Source organism: Stegodyphus dumicola, chromosome 7, assembly GCF_044657685.1.
Source record: "Stegodyphus dumicola isolate Sdum_Otavi_A_Nest chromosome 7, ASM4465768v1".
Taxonomy (NCBI): domain Eukaryota; kingdom Metazoa; phylum Arthropoda; class Arachnida; order Araneae; family Eresidae; genus Stegodyphus; species Stegodyphus dumicola.
The window spans coordinates 84273424-84292271 of record NC_140774.1 but is presented as its reverse complement, the minus strand read 5'-3'; the positions used below and the strand labels follow the sequence as shown (position 1 = coordinate 84292271).

At 31.7% G+C, this 18848-nt stretch overlaps 1 protein-coding gene across 4 annotated transcripts in view; it reads right to left on the bottom strand.

Moving 5' to 3' along the window:
* Positions 1 to 18848, bottom strand: part of Nup188 (nuclear pore complex protein Nup188) — a 281814-nt gene that overhangs the window by 129651 nt on the left and 133315 nt on the right. For all 4 annotated transcript variants that reach the window (XR_015042153.1, XM_085820546.1, XM_085820547.1 and 1 more), the window contains exons 26-27: positions 18757 to 18820; positions 17361 to 17480 (exon numbers count right to left, since the gene is read on the bottom strand). Coding sequence is in view for 3 of the 4 variants with exons in the window: in XM_085820546.1 (XP_085676672.1) it covers positions 17361 to 17480; positions 18757 to 18820 (184 nt within the window). In the remaining variant the exon portion in view is untranslated. The remainder of the gene's footprint in view (positions 1 to 17360; positions 17481 to 18756; positions 18821 to 18848) is intronic.

Below are 18848 nucleotides of genomic sequence, written 5' to 3'. Positions count from 1 at the left end.
TTCCCCTCTCGCTCTTTCCGCTATTCTGCGATTTTGAAACTTCACCGCCAATTCGAAAAGTTCCTGCAACGTGCTTGGGTTTCTAATTTCAAAGTAGTCTTGGACAGCGGGTAACAATCTTGGTAATATTATTTCAATTATCTCCGCATCGGGTTTTTTTCCATACAGCATATCCGTTAGCTTGATTTTTCGTAAAATAAAGTCCGTGAATTCTGCTGTATCCCGTTGGTAGAAACTATATAGTTCGGCTTCCAGCCGTGCGCAGTCTTTCACTATGGAGAAGGCCTTTACTAACGATTTTTTGAAATTTTCAAATGTATACGTCGGGCTTCCAAATTCACCTAGTAGAAATTTTCCTATGTTTTTCCACCATAGCGCGGCCTGTCCTCTTAGTGCTGATGTGGCGATGGCAACTTTTTGTCTTTCAGGCACAGGGTAGAGCTGAAAGTGGTTTTCTAGACCTTCGAGAAATACCGCCACCGAATGTTTTCTGTCGAAATAGAAGTTTGGCTTGATTGATGCTCTCAAAGTCTGGACCAGGTATCTAAATCCTTCTAACTGAGTTGTCATTTCTTGGTGTTGTCCAGCGGCTTTCATCCAATTTTCGGCCATTTCAGTTCGATAAGTGTTCGGGCGCCAATATAACGTTGCGCGCCTCCAACTTGCACGCAACGAAGAGGTGACTGTGAAAAATTGTATAAAAGATAGAGCCTTGTGAAGGGTTTAAGTCCCTTTTTATTCAACGTAATAAATTACAATTGCGTCCTCTTGACGCTTACAGACTGTGCCAACTTGGCAGTCAAATAAAAATAATAACCTGAAAAGAAAGTAAAGACAAGATTCTAACTACGAGGCTCTCTAAAATAACTAACTCACCGCGTTTTACAATACCGCTGCTAATTCAGCAGACTTGAAGCTCACTGGAACGATTACCACTACTTCCCGCCAAGCACATAGGCCGCAACGCGGGGTTCTTCAATTCTCGCTAACTACCTCCGCGCTCACTAAGTAAGAATATCACACCGAACTCGTTTCCTTCTATTTAAATCAGAATACTTCCGCTGATAATTTGAATGCTTGCGCGTTCTACTAAAATTTACATATTCTGGCATTGGCAGTTCCAGGGGAAAGTAAGGCTTGACAGGAAAGATAGTTTAAACTTAAAATAAATATAAACCCTACAAGGATAAACAAGAATGCATTGATAATTTGAAGAACAAAATAATATCCTTAGAAAATTGTATTAAAGAATTGAAAAATAGAGAAAAGAACAATTTTAGAATGTTTGTTCAGCGACAAAGAAGGTGGACGACATCTAGACAGAAATTGGTATCAGAAATTAAAATTTCAAATAGTGAAATTTGGGGGGGGGGAGCACAAATCGGAGAATTTTGAAAAATGTCTAAAGCTTATTTTTATAAAGACGCAGATTAATGCATTACTGAAAAAGAAGAAAAAAATCAGGTGGACTAGTGAAAATATTTCACGTAGCATCGTCATAAGAGCTCTGTCATCTTAAAACTATGATTTTTGGAAAGAAAAAAAAATTGGAATATCTTTACCTGGTATTATCAAATTAAAGAAATGGTGTTTATTTTATTTTTTAGTGTTTTCTAAGTTTTAGTGTAGTCAAAGAATTCAAAGTAATGTTCTTACTCTAAAGAAGGATTATTAAAGAGGTTTTAAATAGAGATTGAGAAGAAATCAAATTGTGTCAAAAACTAAAACCAAATTATTTAATGGTCAAGGGAAACGAGAGACAAAAAGTCTCTCCAGAGAAAACATTTTCAAAAAGTACCGCAAAAGGTATACTCTACCCCACAGGAAATCAGAAAGCATCTGACTTCTATGAGTTAATCGATAATATCTTCGGTATTATGTGTATGTGTGTATTTAATTATGGCAAAGCACACTAGGGCTATCTGCCTAAAAGGAGGGATGCCTCCATGGATGACTTTCTAAGGGAAACTGGCTCGTATACACGTTACACATGGGGAAAACCAAGAAAACACCCATGCAGCCAGCCCGTTTGCGGAATTCGAACCTCGGACTGAACTACCAGTGTTCAGCGACTTTACCGCTCGGCCGCTGGTGGGCCTCTTCAGTATTATGAATAGTACCAAAATAGCACCAAGAAGAATAACAGGTATTTAACAAACTAATTTTGTAAAGTACTTGTTAAAGTTATTCTTATTGCATCCTTTGTAACTAATTATTGATTAGATTTTGTGCTAGATTAGCATTCTAGATAAAATATAATACAGTCAAAAGTCGTTAATTCGGACACCCATAATTCGGAATGATCTATAATCCGGACCTCAAAACTAAAAACTTTCTGCGCATGCGCCGCGTTGACACATGCGCATAGGCGTTTACGTGTGCGCGTAAGACCTTTTACGACTGCGCATATGAGTGTGCGCAAGTGCAGAATACGTTTTCGCGTGCGCGTTTTATGTATAATGGACGTATAAGCTAAAATTATCTATTTCAGTTAATGTTGATGATTGCGTTGTTCCTTAATTTTCGAATTGGATCCGGCTTATTATTTTTTGCAGACTGTAAGAGCAATTTTATAAAAGTAAGCTTAAACTTTCGATTATATCAAATAGAATTTCCGATATATATTTGTTAACATGTAAAGGATTTAAAGCGAAAGTATGTTTTGAAATCCGAAATCTGTTTATCAATTTCACGCTGCTCGGCGGGGGGAACGCCGCGCGTAATGAATTGGAAGTTGATTTGTCAGCACTATCCTTATCTTGCGCAGATGTTTTTATTTGGCTTATAATTCCTTACCAAATGTAGTATTTCATCTCGATATGCTCCGTCTTTGATATGATTTAAAACAAGTTCCTCATCATTATAATTCGCTTCCGATAGCGAAGAAAAGTAACAGAGGTTGTTGAAAACGAAAAAATTTCGATTGACAAATTAGTCGGTGTTCTTGACACAGCAATTATAGGACTTGAACAGCGGAGCTTTGTAACTGAACAAGAAATTATGTCTGTTTAATAGAATTAAAGAGAAAGTATTATCACATGAAACGAAGCAAAACTTAAAACAACTTACATTGAAAGAAATGTTTAATAAAGTAAACAAATAAATATTAAGCTTTTCTTTTTGCAAATTTTGATACCCTTTAGATCATAATTGTTCTTTATTTCATAAATTACGGTTTCATATTTTTAATTTTGGAATTTCTGCATGCCATCTTACGAGATTTAAACTGATGATCTATAATCCGGAAAAATCGATAATCCGGAATTGCCGAAGTCCCGACGAGTCCGGATTAACGACTTTTGACTGTAGTATAAAACATCAAAGTAATTGGCATAAAAAGACCTGCTTCCTCACACTTTTGAAAAATTAAATAACTATTTTAGGTACTCTGAATAAAGCTATTTTGTCAAAATTAAGGTAACAATCTTATATACATTTATTTAATTGTAATATAGATATAAGTATAAATTACAAAATTATTTAAAAAATATCTATTATATTGAATCGGAAGAGAATTATAACAATGTAAAATTTACAATTAGGCAAAAAATCAAACGTAGGTTAGCAGAAATGTTGCCATATATGTCATATATGTTTAAACCTATGTCAATGTAAAGTTGCTTTTGAGTAAATTTAAATAGCTGCTATTATAGTTATCTTAGAAGCAGCATAAAAATTCTCTCAGTTAGCATGCAAATAAAGAAATGATTAGAAATAAACGTGCATTAAATAAAAAAACCTGCAAATAAAATTTTAAAAAATCCACGTAACTTTATGTTAAAAGAGTAGCACATTTTATCTATTATTTTAAAATTGAGTAAGCATTATTAAATTTTTTAATGGTTCAGTCTAAAATTCATAAAGCAGTAACATTGCCTCTTCCAAATTATAGCTATCTTTCACACACAGCTCATTTTAAACGCTGGTTCAAAAATGCTAATTTTCAAGCTGTGAATTGCATCTGCGCGCTCAGCGTCATCATGACTACGTCATCACTTCTCACTTTCTGCTTCAGGGGGAAAAGCTCTATGAGCTAGCCCTTCTCTTCTAAGTCCTGGTATTATCTATTATTTTCTTTATATTTAAAAAATAAGAAGCTGTAACACATATGTATACATTTACATATATATGAGGGAGTTGGAATCAGTCATTTTCAAACTGACTGCACAGACCTACATACATGTTATAAAACACAGAGAATATAATCCTGATCATTCAACAATGCAGCCAGCTGGTATATATATATTTATTTATTTGAACGATAGTGCTGATAGAATAAAATATAAGATTTAAGACGATAACATAGTAATGGCACAAACATTTGTAGCATAAATAGTGTAACAGATTTAAATAATATTAAAATCTTGTAGTTTAAATAATTTAAATAGATGAACATTAAGGTATTTGTGAATGGCAATATTTGAAACCAGACTCGAGTGCCTCGTGCGACTCTCGCACGAAGAATGTAATTTTTTTAAAAATGATAGAATATGTTTTCTTTTCTTGTTTGTATGTCGCCATTTTTTTTTTTTTTTTTTTTTTTTTTTTTTTTTTTTTTTTTTTTTTTGAGTGCTAAATAAAGTTTTTTGCTGTGTTCCATCATTGGATTTTGCTTCATTTCGCCAAAGAAGCATCACAGTCTTAATTATTTTGGAGGCACCGACCAAGATCAAATAATCGTGCGTATTTTTATTTTATTAATTCATCACTGAACATAATATTAGTGATACCAGATTATTACTTCCTGTTCATAAAGAATTGCTTTATTTTATTAGTTCATCACTAAACGCAATATTAGCGATACCAGATTATTATTTCCTGTTAATATTAAATTGTCTTATTTTATTACCGTATTTGATATTATATTTAATATTCATTTTAGTTGTCCAGACGGTAGATATATATATTGCTCTATGTTATTATTCTTATTTTAATCACAATTAATGTGGTACAGAGAATGAACTTCATATAATTTAAATATTTCATTTTTGAGCTATTTTGAGGAAATATAAGGAACACAGTGTTCGTTAATTTTAAACGTAGAAACAATGTCTTACTTAGGAAGAGCTCGTAAGGAAGATTTGCAAAATCTCGCAGGTGAACTGGGAGTTCATGTGACTGCAGATTTGAAAATAGTTGATTTAAAACAGAAAATTGTTGAAAGTAGAGATTATGATGAAGTCTTCGTCAAAGGAGTTTTAGACACAATAATAGAAGAACGGAAAGAGAGGGAGGAAAGAGAAGAACGTAGGAGACAGGAAGAAGCAGAAGAGCGGAGAAGGAACAAACAGTATGAATTAGAGAGATTAAGACTTGAAGCAGAGACAAAGTCTCAAAATACCGGACAGATCCGGCCGAAAACGGAGCTGCGTCACCTTATGCAGAAATTCGATGACAAGAAAGGAGATATCAGTCTATATTTGCTATTGTTTGAAAGGCAAGCAGAATGGGCTAAAATTGATAAAGAAGAATTTGTATCTCATTTACTAGGACTACTTCCTTACGAAGTAACCCAGTTAATAGCTAGAGAATCCTCCGATAAAGCTAAAGACTATGAACACGTGAAAAATTTATTGTTAAGACGGTTTAAACTAAGCCCGGAAAAGTTTAGGCAGAAATTTATGAAACATCAAAAAAGTACCGAATCCACACGGGTGGATTTCAATTATGAAATAGAAAATTATTGCAAAGAATGGGTGACTGGTCTAGGAGTTAAGACTTTTGATCAGTTGCTAGATTTGATGGTGCTTGACCAACTTAAACGTCGAGTTCCTCCTGAAATTCGAGATCATTTTCTTGATGAATGGGTAGAGATGATTTCATCGAAAAAATTAGCTGAAAAACTTGATGCCTATGAAAACGTTTGCGGAAACTTTCAAAAGAGGCCTGTAGTGGATCGGCAGAAAGAAAGATACAATGCACTAACTCAAGGTAAATTGAGTTCAGATAATAAAAATAAAACTGAAAAAAAATTGTCATCAGGATTTAATTCGCAAAGCTGGTTTCATAGACCTAGAAGTCCACGTCCAGATGATAAATATGAAAAACGAAAAACGCCACAATGCTATCAGTGTGGGTCCTATCAACATTTAAGACCCCAATGTCCAAAACTTAAGAATAGTACTGAATCTCCTGCTAATCTTAACAGAATTAGTGCAAAACCAGAGGATAAATTTCTATTACCTTATATTAGTATGGGTTACGTAAATGGTCATAAAATTCCTATATTAAGGGATTCAGGTACTAGTATTGATATAGTTTGTCGCAAATACATCACGCCGGAAATGCTGACAGGTGAAAATGTGTGGGTGCAACAGCCATTAGATTTGAATCCAACCTGTTTACCATTGGCTGAGATCGAACTAAATTGCGATCTTGGACGAGTAACAACTAAGGCTGCCATTATTAGAAATGAACTCGACAAAGAAAGGTATTTATTAGGCAATCGAACTTTTGCACTGTTGAATAAACAAGGAAAGGAACCTGATAGTTGTCCTCACCAGGTTAATGCTGTCTCTACTAGAGCTCAAAAGAAAAGAGAAATAGCCGAAGAGAAAATCTTGGAACCGATGAAGGAAGAAAATAAAGCATCCAGAGATGTTTTTGAAGAAGAAGATAATTTACCGGAGCTAAATTCGGAAGATGAAACTCTCATGAAACTGGTAAACATTGACTCAGAAGAAATTGCACAACTTCAGCTTGCTGATAAGGAACTGTCTAAAATCATCCCAAGAAGTTAAAGAAGGTACATGCAAAAATGAGAACTATAGTCTGACAGGAAAAGAACTTTTAGTTAAGAAAACGACGGATAAAATGGGCTTTGAAAGACAGCTTGTCGTTATACCTGAAAAACTCCAGCCGTCAATTATAAAGATGTGCCACGAAGGAACTTCTGGTCATTTGGGTTTCAAAAAGACCAAAGACAGACTTGCTAGATATTTTTACTGGACGAGGTGTTACAAAGAAACTGAAGATTTTGTAAGAACCTGTGATGCTTGTCAGCGCGCTGGAAAAGGAAATGACAAAAAGAAGGCTCCAATGACATTAGTACCAGTAATTTCCGAAATATTCACTAAAATAAATGCCGATGCCGTTGGTCCGCTACCTATTTCAAAGACTGGAAAAAAATATATTATTACAGCTCTGTGTATGTCGTCCAAATATCCAGATGCTGTTGCGGTGACAGACATTTCTTCGCCATCTGTGATTGATGCTTTCTTACAGATTTTCAGTCGTATGGGTTTCCCAAAAGTGATCCAAAACAGATCAGGGGACCTCTTTCGTCAGTGCTTTGACTGAGGAATTTTTGGAGCGTTTCGGCATTAAACATGTAAGAAGCTCTGTGTATCATCCGCAGAGTAATCCCGTTGAGCGATTCCATAGAACGCTAAAAAGGGTGTTAAGAGTCGTATGTATAGGAGCGACTTCGAATTGGAAGAATTATCTACCATCTCTCAGAACAGTCTCAGAATTTTTGCTCTCAGAACAGTCACACACGAAAGCACTGGTTTTACACCAGCAGAATTAGTTCATGGCAAAAACCTATGAACGCCAGTCACTTTACTTTATGAGCAGTGGCTAGAACCGATTGAAGAAAGTAATAATGTTGTCAGTTACGCTTTCGAACTTATTAATCGAATGAAGAAATGCGAAGAACTTGCCGTGGAAAACATGAAAGAAGCTCAACAACGGAGGAAAACATGGTACGATCGAAACACAGTGAAAAGAGAATTTGCTAGAGGAGATTTAGTTCTTGTTTTATCAACGAATCGTCAAAATAAACTAGAAGTACAGTGGAAAGGACCTGGAAAAATAGAGCAGAAAATTTCAGAAACCAATTATATTGTAAGTTTCGAGGAACAAAATGAGCCAAATCAAGTATATCACATTAACATGCTTAAACCATATTACAAAAGACCAGAAATGATTAATATGATAACTGAAGTGGAAGGAGACTTAGAAATGGACATTCCTCGTTTACCTTCCAATCCAAGTATATTAAAGTTTTCGGACATCATAGAGGAGAATGAACTCGAGAAAAGGTTGAAATCCGAGCAAATAGAAGATTTACGAAAGATTTTATGGAAATATTCTGGTTGTTTTTCAAATAATCCTGGACTAACAAACTTAGTTTGTCACTATATTGAGCTATTAAATAACGAACCAATACAAATAAAGCCATACAGACTGTCATCCCGACAGACTGAAATTCTCAAAAGGGAAATACAGAAAATGCTCGATCTTAAAATTATAGAGCCGGGAGAATCGGACTATACATCTCCCATGATTTTGATAGAATCTTCATCAAAGGATCCTCGGCCTTGTATTGATTATCGTAAACTCAATGCTGTTACTAAAACTGAATACTATCCTTTGCCTAATATTGAAGAAAGTATCGAAACTGTAGCAAAAGCAAAATATATTACCCTATTAGATTTATCTAGAGGCTACTGGAAAATTCCGTTAACAGAAAGAGCCCAAAGATATGCAACATTCGTAACTAGTTTTGGAAGTTTCAGGCCTCTACGTTTACACTTTGGATTAAAAAATGCCCCATATTCTTTTAGCAAAGTTATGACTAAAGTCCTGGCTGGATGCGAAGGTTTCGCTGTACCATACCTGGATGACATTGCCATTTACTCAGAAAACTGGGAAGAGCACCTTAAAAACTTAACTTCTGTTCTAGAGAGAATACAGAAAGCAAATTTACAACTAAAACCATCAAAATGTAAATTTGCACAAGATCAAGTGAGATACCTAGGCCATGTTGTGGGACAAGGACAACGAACCCCAGATGAAGTAAAGATCCTGGCTGTAAAGGAGTATCCTACACCTAAAACTAAAACAGAAGTACGTGCTTTCTTAGGACTCGTAGGGTATTATCGCCAGTACATACCGAGATTTTCGGAAATTGCTTCACCCCTCACGGACACTTTGAAGGGGGTAACAAAAAAAGGAAATATACAATGGTCTGAAATATGTGACAAAGCTTTTAAAAATTTAAAAGAGTTGCTATGCAAGAAACCAATTCTGTATGCTCCCGACTTTGGCAAAAGGTTTATTATACAAACCGATGCCTCAGACAATGGCATGGGTATAGTACTATGCCAATTAGATGATGAACAACGTGAACATCCTATCTTGTATATAAGCAAAAAATTTACTAAGTTTGAAAAGAATTATTGTACTACTGAAAAGGAGTGCGCTGCTATCATCTACGCTATCAAGAAACTGCATTTTTATCTGGATGGTCAGCAAGAATTCTTGATTCAAACTGATCATAATCCTTTGGTATGGCTACAATCCAATGCCAAACGTAAATCTAGATTGATACGCTGGGCACTTTCATTACAACCGTATAATTTTAAGGTCATTCATCGCAAAGGATCTTTGCACAACAACGTAGATGTTCTGAGTAGAATTAAGTAATGTAATAACTCTTAGTGTATGTAACCACGTTCAGGATTTATTTATTTATTTAATGTATACTCAACTGATGTATTTGAACGTTCTCCATTTTTTTTCTTCCTATTTAAATGTGGTGTAAAAATATTTGTTTAAAACTTAAAATTTTCAGCCTGAAAATTTTGGAAACTTATGAGAGAAGTTATCTTTTCTCTTTAAGCAATTGAGCAAGCCGAGCTTATAAACTTTCGAAATTTACAGAACTTTTCCCTTCGGCAAAAGTTTCTCCGTTGGGGGAGAGGTTGTAACAGATTTAAATAATATTAAAATCTTGTAGTTTAAATAATTTAAATAGATGAACATTAAGGTATTTGTGAATGGCAATATTTGAAACCAGACTCGAGTGCCTCGTGCGACTCTCGCACGAAGAATGTAATTTTTTTTTAAATGATAGAATATGTTTTCTTTTCTTGTTTGTATGTCGCCTTTTTTTTTTTTTTTTTTTTTTTTTTTTTTTTTTTTTGAGTGCTAAATAAAGTTTTTTGCTGTGTTCCGTCATTGGATTTTGCTTTATTTCGCCAAAGAAGCATCACAACAGTTAATAAATTAAAAGTTGTAGAGAATGAAAACAATAATGAAGGATTCGATAAAAGGTAGAAAATGACAAAAAACAGTCAAGCAGTTACAACATAGACTCCTTAAAAACAATATCAGAAAGTATTTAAAGATAGAATTAGAAAAAGAAAAAAAAAAAAAAATATGATGTATACAGATGTTGCAAAACCTGATTATAAAACACAAATTGAGGAATCATCTCCATTTTCATTGTGTATTAATTTTTTAAATGATGTACATACTTTATCAAATGTTTTACTATTATCTAGTAAAGCTATAAATATCTACTGGAATCAAAATGAAATTTATGGAAACAATAAAATTGAAAATGATAGCAGTGGCACATACTTTATACTCATATCATCTCACAAAGTCTGAAGATTATTTGTTATTCCTCAATATTTAAACTGATAATTATAATACGAATAGCCTGATATTTGATAATTAGATATGATAGAATGTGGGCTTATGGTGAATGGAGCACCAAAACCTGTTCAGAAATATACAATGGATTTTAATAAAAAAGAAAGGCTTTGAAGCTTTTCAAAAAATTATGAGCAATAAAAAATACATTTTGTATGGTAGATTATTTAAAATTTGATGCAATTTGACCCATGTTTCCTTTTGGTTTACCACATCATGAAGATTATAAATCTTTAAATAATTTAAGAATAAGCTTTCATTATAAATTAAGAGTTAGATCAACACAGAAAAACTATATTTTTTATATTATTACAGAAATTAAAAAAATTAATGTGTTAAAAAATCTTAACTACATATAGCAATATTCCTGCAACTAAAATAAGATAAATATGGTTATGTCATCCAATTTGCACAGTATAGCCTCAATTCTACTAGAATTTTTGCCCATTTATTAAAATTTCTAATTTTAGGAATGGAAGACATTCATTTTCAAAAAATTTTTCCTAATAAATGAAAGTGTACCCCTGAATTTTTAGGAAAACATTTCTAATTTTATATATATCTTTTTTATCCTAATAAATGAATTTAAATTTTTTTTTAACTGTTGAAAACGAAAGTAGTACAAAAGCTAGCCGACTTTCTAATAGTGAAATTGATTAAGAATAGATAAGAAAATAGGATTTAAAGATAAAGAAATTGATTTAGAAGAATATAAAAAAAATTATATCCCTAATTTAGAGATATTAAAACAGAGATATAATAATAGAATTTGTTACATTTATAAATTTAAAAAATGTATAGAATTTACAATTAAAACCAATGAAATGTTATCTAAATTATTAAATTTTGTATATTATTAAAATTTTTTAATAATACATATTTTATAAATAATTTCGTGATTATTATTATTATATTCCTAATAATTTAAACATTACTTCAAAAAATATGACAAAAAACATGAAAAAATCTGGAATAATTTTTTATGAGATTCAGGATAATTCCTCTTCAAAAAATGTTTCCTAATAAATGGAGAGATGCTAAGAATATGCACACATTGTAAGATAGTAAAACCAATACAATACAAAATCTTTAATCCGGACATCCATAATCTGGAATGATCTATAATCCAGACCTCAAAGCTACAAACTTTCTGCACATGTGCATAATACGCTTACGCATGTGCATTTAATTCATAACGGATGGTATAAGCTAAGCTAAAATTATCTAATTCAGTTAATGTTGCAGATTGCGTTGTTCCTTAATCTTCGAATTGGAACCAGCTTATTATTTTTTGAAGACTGTTAGAGCAATTTTATAAAAGTAAACTTGAACTTTCGATTTTGTCAAAAAGAATTTCCGATTCTGGAGGATCTACAAAGCGAAAGCATGTTTCGATGTCCATCAAACAAAAAGTGGAATTGCTGCAAAAAATGGATAAAGGCGGGGGAGGGATGTCGTGGCGTGCAATTAACTGGAAGTTGATCTGTCAGTACTATCCTTGTTTTCAGGGCAGATGTTTTTATTTTATTCAGCTTATAATTCCTTACTAAATGTAGTATTTCATCTTGATGTACTCCGTCTTTGATATGATTTAAATAAAATTCCTTGTCATTATAAATATCACGAATGCATAAATAGTTTTCTGGTTGCAATTTTCTAATTTCAACTATGCGTAATGTATGCTTTAGACATGCGCGTTGAAAGAAATGTTTAAGAAAGTAAACAAATAAATATTTTTTTTGGGAGGGGGGTAAAATTTTGATACCCTCTAGATCATAATTGCTCTTTATTTCATAAATTACGGTATCATATTTTTAATTTTATAGTTTCTGCATGCTATCTTACCAGATTTAAATTGATGATCTATAATCCGGAAAAAAACCCTAATCCAGTATCGCCAAAGTCCCGACGAGTCCGGATTAAAGACTTTGTATTGTCTATGATTTTTACAATCACCGTAATTGCAGTAAATTTTAATGCAAGACTATTCGCAAATCTTGTAAACCAGTAAGAAATTATAGAATATATGATTATGAATGAGATAAACAATATTGTGTCCCTTAAAAAAAAGACAAAAAGTAATTATCATATCACATGAATTTTAAAGGGGGTTGATAACCCCCCTTACATCTGAAATTTTCAAGAAAAATCTCTAGATCTGGGATTTTGAACAATGCCAGATTTTGTGATGATCTATTTTTTATTTCATCATAATATATATGTATAGTTTTTATTAGTTTTTGACATGATCATATGTACTTTTTGATCATGTCTTCAACTTCTCACACTTGTTAAGAGTAACAAACGTTAATTATCAACCCTAATGATACATAGTTGATAATTTTTACACAATAATCTAAAGCAATAGATTGTTACAAAAAATAGTGATGGATTTCAAAATCCCAGATTTTGAATTTTACTTAAAATCTACATCCATGTAAAGTTACTCCTGCCTCCTAATGGCAAGATGCTGGCTTCAAGAGTCAAAGATTGTAGATTCAAATGTATGAAAAGCATGCAAAACATCTGAGCGTAGCGGTAACACACTGAGTAGAAAATTCAGACTATACTAGAAACTTATATTGCGTGTTCAGACCTCTCTTTTCCCAGCTCTGATGGAGTGAATATACCAAATTTTTTTAACTACCATGACTTTTTTTTTTTCCCACAAGAATTTTGAATGTATTTTTCATTGACAATAAATGTAATTATCACTTTTGAGGTAGAATTATGTGCATTATTTTTCTTTTGACATTCTTCTTCGGGAAAATCTTGGAAAAGTTAGAGGAAAATATAAAAATTTCAAATGATAATTAAAATGAACAAGTTAACGGAATATTATAATAAATTATTTAAGAACTTCTCATGCTTGTTAAGAGTAACAAATCTTAATTATCAACCATAATGATAAATAGTTGATAATTTTATGATAGTTGATATGGCACAATTCATAAGATGATCTGACCATTCTGATCCGATTCTGTACCGACTGATGCCAAATTAGCAAAAGTAATACTGGTATTAGTATAAAGCTGCTGTTTTTTATTTAAAAATTATTTAAATTTTAGTTAAAAAATAGTGAATTTGTAATTATAAACGAATGGTGACAAGTAAACCGTTTGTTTAAAATAATAATAATAATAATATTTATACAGAAAGGAAGCTTGTCAGTATGGAGTTAATTTTAAGGTATACTTCTAGACATTTTAACGGCTTCATGTATGTTTTCATAAACATGCATGACCACTTTTCACACAACTTATATAAGAACTTAAAGGTTTAATCTTGCTGATAATTTTTCATTAATTTAATGAAACTGACTTGCATGAGATTAGCAAATTTACTAATTGTGGAATCCAAATTTTAACAGAAAAAGAAATATTATATAAAATACAGTTACTTCACCAAGTTCTAGACAAAAGTTTAGACAATTTTTGAAAAAACATTTTCTAAAATAAAACTTTAGACAATGGCTCTTCATGAGTGTATGAATGACTAATTGAAGTAATTACAGTTAAGGTAAAAAAATATGTGTCTAAAGCAGAAACTATGTTTTAAACCCTTTTTAAAGTTTCTATTGTTTATTAATTTTTTAAATAACTGCTCCCTTTTTTTAAATGTCATATTTAGTAATACTACATAGATTTAAACAAAATATAATTTTTATTACATTAATTAAAGCAATTATATTAAGGAAAGTTCATACAGGATGCAAAAAATTTTAGGGTGTTCTGTCCCATGAAAAATTCCCTCTCTAAAATTGAAATATGCAATTATGAATTTTTAATTGTCATTCAACAAAATTCATAAAGTAAATTAGATATACATAACAATCCTTTTCTGGGATATCCTATTCTTATCTTCCAATTGTTTCTTTTCTGCGAATTCTGATTAAAATTAGTGTTTTGCTTTGGGATAGATGGTTCAAAGACAGCTAGAAATTTATCAAATTGATGAGGCGTCAAGAGAAAGTAATTAAAATGAATTTTGATTTCTTTCAAGTGCATTTCTTCATTTAAATTATTTTCATCTCCTTGCTGCAGTCATCTCTCACATATTTAGCATAAACCACTACTTTTTTCTTCCCTTACATAAAGCAAGAAGTAAAATAAGTTTTAATCTAGCAGAAATTGGATCCACTTTAATTTAAAAACATAGCTACAAAAAGCCAAAATACCACGCAAAAATTCATGCTTTCCTCCCAAGTTTCCGATATGCAGAGCCATCTAGTATGCATATATTACAACTTTTAAAGTGAAAGTTTCTGCCCTAGTGTGAAATCAGACCACATTTTATAGCCACATTTTAGTTAAAAAAATAAGCACCTATAAGCACTTTTCAAGCACATTTTAAGAAAAAAAAAAAATAAGCACCTGTCTAATTACATTATACACAACTGCATAACCTTAAAAATTAGACTCGTAATTTAAAATATGACAAATGCAATATTTATTAAAAGAGCATAAGCATTACCTCAACCATGGAAAATAAATACTTTTTTTTTAAATTTTAAATAACAGTTCAATTTACAGAACTAGTTTACAATGAGAGAAAAAAAAAAACTATGCAGAACTAAACTATATTACAAGATTTAATGATGAAATTTCAGTTCAAAATAGAGGAAATAAATAATAATAAGGCATATTTATTCTATTCGCTTAGAATTTAATAATAAATACAATTTATTTTTTCACTCATATTGATATTTAACTAATTTAAATCTAAATTCTGAACATTTTCTAAATTTTCATCGTATAACAGTTTTTCCTTAACAGATATTGCAAGCAAAGTAATTTAAGTAAAAAAGAACATTTCTGAAATCAGAAGACAGAAATTTACTTCATGCAGTAATCCTTTAACAGTAAACGCTAACTACCCGCATACTTGAAAATTGGCGAATATTCGGACAATCGAGCATAACTTGAAAAAGAGGAGCGGGGGGGGGGGAGAGACTGTAGCCATTCTTTAGATTTTCCGCTAAATAAATGCTTTTGACATTTCGATACGTGCATCATATAAAAATAAACCAATGGAACAAAAAAATATTCTGCTTTGCAAGCACAGTAAAACTCTTTTAAGTGTTCATAAACAAATCTCAGACTGAACATCAAAATTAATTATCTCTGCAAAATATCGCAAACATTATTGCACAATACGTGCGCCGTAATTCTTCCCTACATGATATTACATAATCGCATTCAACAGCTGCCGGTATTGGAAGAATAAAGAACTAAATACAGGAAAAGAAAGAGACTTACCAATCTGGGGTGTTTTTAATTCTAATTTTCAACAGACTGCGTTAAATTTACGGAATATAATCATTCTTTGCTTGGGTTGGTAGACCGCAAAACTTTTAGTCCTATTCAATCCAGATTGGAAAGTGACAAAAAAAAAAGAGAGAGAGAGAGGTCCGTTGCTTGTTTTGCAGCGAACTGTAACAGTTTCAATACTCGAGATTTTGCAGAGAAAGAGGAAAACCTCCCAACTTTCGTATTGTATAATGTATTGGCCCAAAAAAATGAAATTATTTTGACTATTCGATTACTTTCCCTTTATTTAAGCCATTCCGAATATTATTCCTTAGAAAGCTAATCTGTGTAAAAACACACCCATTTTTGGAAGTTTATCTATACTTCAGAAGTTATTGCAACTATATTATTATAAATATTAATACATATGCTCATAATATAAGCATAACGATCATAATAAACACGAATATGAACTGACCACGCGGAACAAGAATGCAAATTATTAAAATCTTGATAGAAATTCAAACGTGTGTAGCATTTGGGTGGGAGGAAAAGAATACCGAATGTACCAGAATTTTCTACCGTTTTCGCAATTCTTTGACCAATAGAACGACATGCACCTGTCTGTACTCTGGCGCACAACATAGGTTACGTTAATGCAGACAAAGGGGGAAAAGCTATTTCCGAGAGTATGATTCACCATCTGACGTTCCATATAAGGAAGAAAAGTTGTTTATTTAGTTTCGGCTTTGGTACCGTGGGGGGGGGGGATGCGCGTTCATTAAAAAAAGCACTAAAAGCAAAAAATAAGCACTCAAAACAAAAAACTAAGGGCTTTAAAGAAAAGGTAAGCATCTATAAGGGCCTTTATATTTTATTTTCAAATATAAGGACTTATAAGCACTTATAAGGACCGCTACGAACCCTGGAAATGACGTATGTGTAAAGCATTTTTCCCCACGTTTCCACTTTTTGCTCTAATGGACCTGTGTGAATGAAGCTTAAGACTTTACCTGTAAAAGGATACATCTTTAAATTTTATTAGTCCATTTTGAACTTTAAAACTACAGACATTTGGACTACAGAAGAGGACAGCTGACCCTACGGCTAAAAAATTTACCTCTTTAGTAAGCTCCTTAATAAGTAACTCTTTAGTAACAAAATACTAAAGAATTATATTCTAGTTTGAATGAAGAGAAATTAAATAAAATTTGCATAAATCTTATTCCCATAATTAAAATGGTTACATACAGATTTTATACTCAGTGATGAAATATTAAGTATCCCAAATACACAAGAGAATCTAGATTATTTTATCAAGTTGGATTTGCTCTTAAAATGCATTCCAAATGTACAGCTGTCCCAAATAAAAAAAAAAAAAAAAGAGAGAGAGAGAGAGAACATATTTAAAACTGTGATGCTCTGTAAAATGCTGCAAAGTAATAAATATGTATATACTGAAACAAAATAATTAAGAAATATAAAAATTTCTTTAAAACACTTATTTTAAGATAAAAAATTACATGAAATATTAAACATATACTTATGACGCACATTTTATAGGAAATTCTAAAAAAAAAAAACTGCTAGAAAACTTATTTAAGACTAAAGTATTACATACAAACAGCAATAATTTTGAATCATATAATTTGTTAACAATCTCATTACCTATTTTGCTTTAGTATCGTTTGCTGGATGACTTCTTCTCCAGTACAAGCAATTCTAAGCAATGTCTGGCCAGCTTCAAAATGCAGGAGAGTAAAAATGCATAACTCTTGAGCTTTATCACTATAAAATACAATACACTTTCAGTTTTTAACATCCCTTTAATACTTTTAAAAACTAAAAAAGTTAAAACTTAATGGAAGTCATATTAAAATTTATGAAATTTAATATGTATACGTACACACATACAGTAGATTATTCATAGAAAAGGATGGGAAGAAACATCTTGAATAGTTGTTAATATTACAACCATTGCAGTGCCATTATTTAATATGAGATATACAAAATATGAATGCAAATGTCATAATTCACATCAAAATTATACATCTTTCATCTTAACACAGTAATTATTATATTGATTCATGCAATGACCACATGCCCTTATATATCAACACATCAAAACTCGCATTAAAAATAATATCAGGAATATACAATCGTTATGAAAATGCTACAGAATAACCAAAAAAAATAATAATATAGAAAATATAATTAAAGTAAAGCAGTCCAGAAGCAATACAAAATAACACATTTATATCCAATAAATAAGGAGTTAAACTCAGTAAGACTTCAACAAACCAAATTTTAAGAATTTGACTAAAAGTATTTAACAAGCAAATTGCAGTATTAAAAAAATTAATCAACATTACAGATTCTTAAAAAAAATAAATAAATAAACAAAATCTGAAATGTTTCAGATTTTAAATTACGTCCAAAGGGGCGTTTTTTAACATTTTGTGTGTTACCTTTCTTTATTAAATATCATGTTCCTCGCACTTAAACCATAAGATCCAGTGCAACAGCAATATCGCAAAATAGTTTTAAAACGAGCATATCTTTAGAATTTCCGATACAGAGACTCACGCGCTGGAGATAAAAATGCTTTTTCTGCACAACGTTGCCATTGCTCGCTTTGAAATCCTTGAGTTTGTTAATCAAAAATTCGTCAAAGTTTTAAAAAATAGGAAATCGATCATAAAACAAAGTTCAAATTTCAAATTTGGTCTTCCACATGCTCATATTCGTTGGAGGATTACGTTATTCAAAATTCGATGACTCTATGTACCGTTGTTTTATCACAATACGAGAAATATACATACATTTATGCAGATTTTTCATTATTTAATTTCTTCAAATATAATGCAGGACTCTAACATTTTGTGGCAACAGTTTGAAAAGTGAACCGATATTTATGAGTCCGACGCAAAATGCCAAAACGAAACTAATAGTCCTTCGGGATTCAAATCCCTTTGGACTAAAAAAAAAAAGCAAAATGAATATAATAAAAAAATTTATTAAGAAACACAAAGTATGAAATTTTAATACAATGTTTGATTCTTACACTGTCTGCACTCTGCACTTTTCAACAGAAAACAGGCTATGAAGTAAATTTAAGCACTTCTGGCCTAAGGGAGAAATAAATTCAAAATCGAT